Raw genomic sequence first — 8,130 nt, 5'->3', positions numbered from 1 at the left:
AAAAAAAAAAAAAAAAAGAGGAAGAACTAAAGTAATCTGTTTGCAGGTGACATGATTTTACATATAGAAAATCTTAAAGAATTCACCAATAGGTTCTGCAAGGTTGCAGCAATCAAGATCAACAAACAAACATCAAGTGTATTTCCATATACTACCAATGAACCTTCCAAAAGTGGTACAAGACTTATACACCAAAAACTACAAAACAATGTTGAAAGAAATTAAAGACCACCAAAGGAAATTATGTTTCTGCACTGTTAAGATGGCAATACAGTCCCTAAATGGATCTACAGATATGGTACAAATTCTACCAAAAACCCAGGTGGCTTTTTTTTTTCTTTTCTTTTTCTTTTTCTTTTTTTTTTTTTTACACAAAAGTGAACAGGCAGATTCATATGGAAATGCGAACACTCAGAATAGTTAAAATGATATTGAAAAAGAAGAACAAAGCTGGGAGGTGCACACATTGATTTTAAAACTTAGTACAAAAGTACATTCTGACTTTAAAACTTATTACAAAGGTACAGTAATGAAGAAAGTGTGGTACAAGCATAAGGACAGACATACAGATCAATGGAATAGAATTGAGAGTCAAGAAATAAACCCTTATATTTGTGGTCAATGGATTTTTTACAAGAGTGCCAAGACAATTAAATGGAAGAAAAATAGTCTTTTCAACGACAGTGCTGGGACACCTGGATAACCACATGCGAAAGAATGAAGTTGGATGCCTACCTCATACTGTGGAAAAATCAGAGATCTAAATTTAAACACTAAAAGACTCTTTAGAAGAAAACAGAAAACCTTCGGTTAGGCAAAACTTCCTTAGAATTGACGCCAAAAGCACCGAAGGAAAAGGAGATAAACTGGACTTCATCAAAACTGAAAACGTTTGTGCTACAAAGGGAGCGAAAAGGCAACCCAAACAATTGGAGAAAATATTTGACGATCATATATCTGATCTGATAAAGGATTTCTATCTAGAATATAAAGAACTCTTACAACTCAATAAAAGACAAAAAATCTAATTAAAAATGGGAAAGCTTGAAGAAATCTGGCAAACACCACTTTCACTAGGTGACCCAAGTTAACATCAACAGTAAATGACAGAAAGGCACCATGTACTTTCTGAAGTGAGGCACAGAGAACACAACTCACTTCTATAGTTTTCCTGCCCCAAATGTGTAACATTCATCATATCCCAAAGAAATCTCAAAGCCAAATTGAAGGACTACACAAGAAAAATTGCCTGTACTCTTTAAAAGTATTAAGTCAAGAAAGACAGAGAAAGAGTGATGATGAATTCTTCCCAATGAAAAGATACTATATAGCCATGACAGCTACATGCAACATGTCATCCTGGACAGGATTGTGGACCGGGGGGAAAAAAAAGTGAGCATTTGTTTTGCTATAAAGAACATCAGTGGGGCAGTAAGTGAAATTTTGGAAGATTTGAGGACAGTATCAATCTTCATTTTCTGATTTAGTTAACTATTATGATTACATAAGTGAATGAACTTGTTTTTAGGAAAAATACACTTAAGTATTTAGAAGTAACGGGGCATCACACATCTACAATTTACTCTCCAACTGTTTAGAAAAATAATCATACACATAGAGAGAAAAATAAAATAAATTCTAGGGAAAACAGTTAAGGAAATTCTTTGTACTGTTATCTGAAGCTTTCCTGTAGGCCTGAATAGTTTCCAAAATAAAAAGTTTGATATTTTTCTTAAAAACTGGACAAAGGATTCAAATACACATTTCTCCAAAGATACAAATGGCCAAGAAGCACATTAAAAGGCACTCAGCGACATTAGCCATTAGGAAATGCAAATCAAAACTACAATGAGATACCACTTTATACCCACTAGCATGTCTAGAATGAAGGAGAGAGACGATAACAAGAGTTGGTGAGGATGTGGAGAGACTGAAACTCTCATACACTGCTGGTGAAAAGGTGAAATGGGAAAACAGTCTGGCAGTTTCTTAAAAGGTTAAACAGAGTTATCACATAACTTAGCAATTCTACTTGAAGTGAAATGAAAGTATATATACATACAAAAACTTGTTCACGGCAGCATTATTCAATTCTTGTCCTTCAACTGATGAATAAAATGGAATATTATTTAGCCATAAAAAAGGAATGAAGTACTGATACATGTTGTAAGGTTCATAAATCTTAAACACTATGCTAAGCCATCTATATGAAATGTCCAGCACAGGTACATCTGGAGAGACAGACTGAGGATTAATAGCTGCATATGGCTGGTGGGGGAGGAGGTTGGGAAGAAACGGGGAGCAGCTGCCAATGGGTCTGAGGTTTCTGTTTGGGGTGATGAAAATATTTTCAAATTAGGTTGTGGTAATAGTCGAATGACTCTCAATCTACTAAAAACCGCAGAACTATACACTTTAGATGAGTGAATTTTATGGTCATGGGAATTATATCTCAGTGAAGCTGTAAAAAAGTTTCTAGTTAAAATTTCAAGAAAGGCAGTTTAATGAATATTGTTTTCCTAACAAAGGCCCTGCAAAAAATGATTCCCCATAGTTACACTGGAAATACCTGAATTAGCTGTAACTCACCGACTACACTGGTCTTCAGTGGAAAAGTAGATTTGAAAGTCATCATAATTCTCATGGACGTAAAGAAAACAACACCGCTCATCAAACTTGGATATGCTGTAAAATTCCAATAAATAAGAATACTTCTTAAACCTAAGTTACAACATTGTTGTTGTTAGTTACAATACCAATTTTTCTTTTTTGAGGAAATCTAGTAACAGATTTTCTTCTATTTAACACATTTTTTGAAAGCTCTATTAATCTTTTTTTTTTTTTTTTTTTTGTATTGTGATTTGGGTGAAGGTTTAAAGAGCAAATTTACTTTCCATACAACAGTTCACATATACTTTGTTGAAAGCTCTATTAATCTTTGAATACATTTCCCTCAACATTTGCCTTTTATTTTCCTATGAAATTTAACTAATAGGGGACATTTATCTTGCTTATGTTTCAGTAATATTCATCAACTAGTCCTAACTAGTACATATCAAGAACTTAACTATGTAGTCAATGCCCAGCAAAGCATGTCAGTGACAGAAAAAATATGGTCCTTGCCCTTAAGGAAGTGATAATTTATTATATGGAAGAGATAAGAAAGGCATTTTTGAAATAACTTATTATAACATCAAGGGCATTTCTGGACTTGAAATACATCAGGATACAGCACTTATGGCCATATAAAGGAAGTAGAAATAATCATCTCATCTTGGCTCTAGAAAGACCTTCACATTCTTTCTGGTTCATCCCTACACCCAAGGTCTGGAAGTGACTTAACAGCTGCTCAAACAGGCAATATTCAGCCTGTCCCATGCTCCATCCACTGATATATTCCACTATTAGAAAGTTCTAGCTCACACTGAGCTAACATCTCCACAAAAGCCCTCATTCTGCCAGGTGCGGTTGTAGCAAACAAGGCTAGATACTCTTCTGCAATTAGCCCTTCAAACAAAGGAGGTCACCTCATCTTGCTCCTCTCTTTCTGAGACCCCTAACTTCTTTGATCATTCCTTACTGAGTTGAAACAGCAATACTACAGGGTGATTACAGACGAATGAAAACTAGGCTGGACATGAGCAAGTTTTCAAATCAATCTGTAACCAAACTATCGCGATCAGTTGTGGAACATCGAAAATGCTTGACAAATGCTCTCTATGTCATATCAATCCTGGAGTCAAAGTCATCCAGGGTCCTCTGCACATCCCTGTTGATGGCTGGAATGGCAGCCAGAGATGTCTCTTCATTTCCTCAAGGCTATTGGAGATGAAGCGGTACAAACAGAAGGTTCTAGACCACATGTTCTCACACAACTTAGTTACTGCATAATACATTTTTAGAAATATTCAACTCTTTTTTAACCACCTTGTATTTTCTGGGTAACATTACTCAAATGCATGACTCTAATCTTTATGTCACTTTAAAGGGAAAGACGTGATTTAAGATTATTCCGATTTAAGCACTGCTCTGTTCAAGACAAGCTCATGCTGTGTCTGAAAGCAACTTGGGATCTGGTTCAATGGCTGTGGTAGTCTCAGAATCAGAGGAAGTACAGTGAGTGCCAGTCCCAGCCTTTTATGTGATGGATTGAGAAGCTGAGATCTAGTCAAGAGATTTTCCTAAGGTCTCACAGTACAAGAGGAATTAGAATGAATGCACATCTGCGTCAGAGCTGCTGTCACCCTTGGATGTGTTAGCATGATGCCAAGTACAACTCAGATATGTCAGTCCTGCTCCAGAAAGGCCTGCTCACCACTCCAGACCTAAAGAGCAGAAGCCACACCTCTCCTCGGCACACACCACCTCACTCCCTTGCTAGTAACACCACTCTTTGTTCCATTACTCTACCCTGGAGAGACCCAGACCCTATCTCCAAATGTCCCCACACATAATTCCTGGCTGCAGGTCTGAAGGTCCCTGAGCAACCTGAACATGATTTGCTCAGAGAACACGCAGTTTCTGTTTCTAAGAATCTAACATTATTCTTGAAAAGCTTTTGATGAGAGTTGGTATAATTTTTACAACGAGCCAAGAAGCCCAAGGAAAGCTCCACTCGACCGTGTGCCAGGCAAGGTGTCAGACACAGAGGACACAGCAGCTACCAGTAAAAGTCCCTGACCTCATCTGAGGGAGGGGAGAACAATGAGTTAACTGGCACAGTGTGAACTCCTCCGGCAGGGCAACGTGACAGGAAACTGTCCATTTTGGATTCTATTAACAATGAGCACATTAAATATTATAAATAAGTGGAAATATTTAAGTGCATAAAATAGTATTATTATTGGTATTAAAGCAACTATTACATGTTCTCATATATTCTTACCTTATTCCCCTAATGGAAGACACTGTAAAATTCCATTCATGGATTTGTTTCTGCAAGTATCAAAGGTAGAAATGAACAGTTTGTTTTTTTTTTTTCAAAACTAAGTGAAGCCAAGAATCATTTTTATTTCATTCTATGGTCAACCACTTCTGCCATTTTATTTTCCACAGGGATTTAAGGGTTAGAGCAATATGCTTTGTATAAAACTTAGAACACTAGAAGATTTTCTAATGTATTATAAAAATTCATTTGTGTCTTTAATCCAGTTCAGAGTAAATTATCCAAACTTGAGATAAGGATCTAAATTTGAGATATAAACTATAAATAGTATCCTGCTATGCAATCTACTTCCCTAGCGATACCACCTCGGAAATCCAAGGAGGGGTCACTATGAGTAGGGGCCGACTTGACAGCATGTAACAACAACATGATCCATAGGGTTTTCATTGGCTGATTTTCAGAAGAAGGTTGCCCAGCCTTTCTTCCTAGTCTTAGTCTAGAAGCTCTACTGAAACCTGACCACCGTGGGTGACTCTGCTGGTGTACAAAATATCGATGACATAGCTTCCAGCCTCACAGCAACATGCAAGTCACTACAGTAAGACAGATGTGTAGGAGGTCAACATATTAGCAAACCTTCAAATGAGTTTGAGAACAGCCCACGTAGGGTGAGCGATCTGTAAAAATGTTTGGGGAAGCAAGACGAAGGCTCAGTGTTCACCAATCTCCACATCTTCTTCCTGGGCACATGGGTAGACGACATCTCCCGGCCTCCCTTGTGGGTAAGTGGGGCCACAGTACTGAGTTCTGGCCAGCGGGATGTGAGCAGGAGTGCTGCACCCAATCATGGGCCTGGTTCATAAAAACCTACACAGCAATCCTCTACATCCTCCTTCTCCATCCACTCCTAGTTCCTGCCAACCTACGTAAGCCATGAGCCAGAAACCTTTATCATGTGAAAGCATTGAGATATCGGGGCTGTTTGTTTTAGCAGCTACCCTATCATGACTAGGACAAAGACTTACTGGGATTTCCATCTGTCGAAGATGCTGCTTTAAAAAAAAAAAAAGTGTCACTCTCGCCAGTTTCCTTCCCTTAAACTTAACACAAAGCTAAGCCTCAAAAAGATTGTCTGAAAAAAACGTTTCAGATGAGCTGCACACAGTAAGACCAGCACATCACAGCAACAGAAAATATTTTGAAATAGGAAGAGACGTTTGATTGGCCTGACGTGTGTCATAAAGGACCACCTAAACCAACCAGGGAGGAAAAGGGCAAAAGCCAAGTGACAAAGCTTATGGCTCAGGACAGCCACGAGCAGTCAGTCGACAAGGTGGCTGCCATCCTGTACCCTTACCAACAGGAGCAGATGGGAAGATGGTTCCACAAGAGACAGCTCCAGTCATTCACGGGCCAGTTGAGGTGCCCGACACTGAGGACACAGCAGTAAATTATAAAGTTCCCGCCCTCCTCTGAGTGAGGGGAGGACAGCAATAACTTAACTAGCAAATTGTATAGCAGAGTGGACAGTGAAAGGTGCTGCGATGAAAAATAAGGCAGGCAAGGACATTAAGGTGCAGTGGCATCATTAGGGTTGGTGTCACCCTGTGCAGTTACTCATGGTGTCATCCTCCCTAGTTCTCCTCTTATACCAGACCATAAAGACTCCTCAATAATATCAATTTTAACCATGGAGTAAAATGTGATATAATTGTAAACTGCTTAAATGTAACATCTCTTAGATTATGTAAACACTAACAAAATTCTTTTGTAAAATCTTTCTGCATTGAATGACAATGTTATTAGCGACAACACTGTTACTAACTGAGCAGAAACCTTTTTTGATTTTTCTGTGTTTCCTTTAATTACTACTTCATTCCCAAAATTATTGTTATAGGTTCCCAAATACTAATTAACACAATATTGTACCTAAAATGCCAGAAACTTTGCCAAAATCAGTGACTATGAAAACACCAGCAACAATGAAAACAACAGTGCATGCTTGCAGCCCAGCAGAGGCAACCGTGACCGTGTGTAATTGGGCAATACGACAGCTCTGATGACAGCACATTGGAGGGTTCAACAAGTAAATTGGCATAGTTTTATCCTGTAGGTATATTGATACATATAAGCTGCACTTATGAAGATTATCTTTGTACCTGTAAATAACTACTAGGATATTTTTTATAACAATTAATTAATTTTCACTGAAACACTGTACAAAAATCTTACAGACACTGATTTTGGTGTTACTTCCTCTGACAGTGTCACCTAATGCAGACCATGCCATGCCCCTGCATCCCCTAGTGACACCACTGTTCAGGTTGGACAGGGGGCCCATAGTGTTAAACTGGATGATCAGGGAAGGCCTTACTGATGATTTTTGAGCAGAAAACTGAAGGAAGTAAAGGAGTGACCCTGTGGGTATCTGTGTAAGAGTCCAGGCAGGGAAGAGCAAGCGCAAAGGCCCTGAGGCAGGAGTGTTGCTTGACATGTTTGGGAACAGCAAGGAGGCAAATGTGCAGGAGTGAAGTGAGCGAGGGGAGTCGGGGAGGAGATGAGGCTGCAGGGTTAATGGGTCTTGTGGGCTACCACCAGGCCCTCAGCTTTGATTCTTTGTGAGATGGGAAGCCATGAGGGCTGTGAGAGATGAAAGAGCAAGAAAATCTGAAAGCTACCATGGGGATCCAACTCTGAGGAAAGGCTGCACGCATCTCAGAGGGGAAGCATGCCCAAAGTCACTTAGACAAGTGAAAGGCAGAGAGCAGGAGCCTGCTTTTAGATCTGGGAACAGAAATGTGAACCAGGGCAGATTCAAGATGTAGAGTGCACGCACCTGCACGTATACAGAAAGCTAAGCCCCTCGAGTTTTCAAAGTGTCCCCAGGGTGGCAGGTTTACTCCAGGCAAGATGATTTACTAGTTCAAAACTAAACAGCACAGACCTCCCCTCTTTCTATTATAATCAACAGGAATGTTCAGAGTAGAGGGATCCACCCTGCAGGTCCTATGGATATGAAGCTACAGATGTCACATATGGGCTTGCAACCCAGTTAGGGAGGCAGTTTGTAAAACTGATCAACTCTAGGATGGACTTTGTGCATGACAGCGGCAACTGGACCCTTCCAGGCATTCAGCAGAAGGAATGAAGGGTACTATTGAGTCGATTCCGACTCATGGTGACCCCATGTGTGTCAGAGGAGAATTGCACTCCACAGGGTTTCAACGGCTGTTTTTTGGACATAG

General features: G+C 39.5%; 1 protein-coding gene across 1 annotated transcript in view; it reads right to left on the bottom strand.

The window, feature by feature from the left end:
- The window catches only part of MAP3K15 (mitogen-activated protein kinase kinase kinase 15), a 164,483-nt gene that overhangs the window by 35,808 nt on the left and 120,545 nt on the right, over positions 1–8,130 (bottom strand). The window contains exons 12-13 of the mRNA XM_042782662.1: positions 4,886–4,935; positions 2,590–2,685 (exon numbers count right to left, since the gene is read on the bottom strand). Coding sequence (XP_042638596.1) covers positions 2,590–2,685; positions 4,886–4,935 — 146 coding nt within the window. The remainder of the gene's footprint in view (positions 1–2,589; positions 2,686–4,885; positions 4,936–8,130) is intronic.

The sequence above is a fragment of the Orycteropus afer genome, unplaced genomic scaffold (assembly GCF_000298275.1).
Source record: "Orycteropus afer afer isolate SDZICR_OR568_19922 unplaced genomic scaffold, OryAfe1.0 scaffold00404, whole genome shotgun sequence".
In the NCBI taxonomy this organism is placed as follows: Eukaryota; Metazoa; Chordata; class Mammalia; order Tubulidentata; family Orycteropodidae; genus Orycteropus; species Orycteropus afer.
The sequence above is the reverse complement of the archived record's forward strand: the minus strand, read 5'-3'. Positions and strand labels throughout refer to the sequence as shown.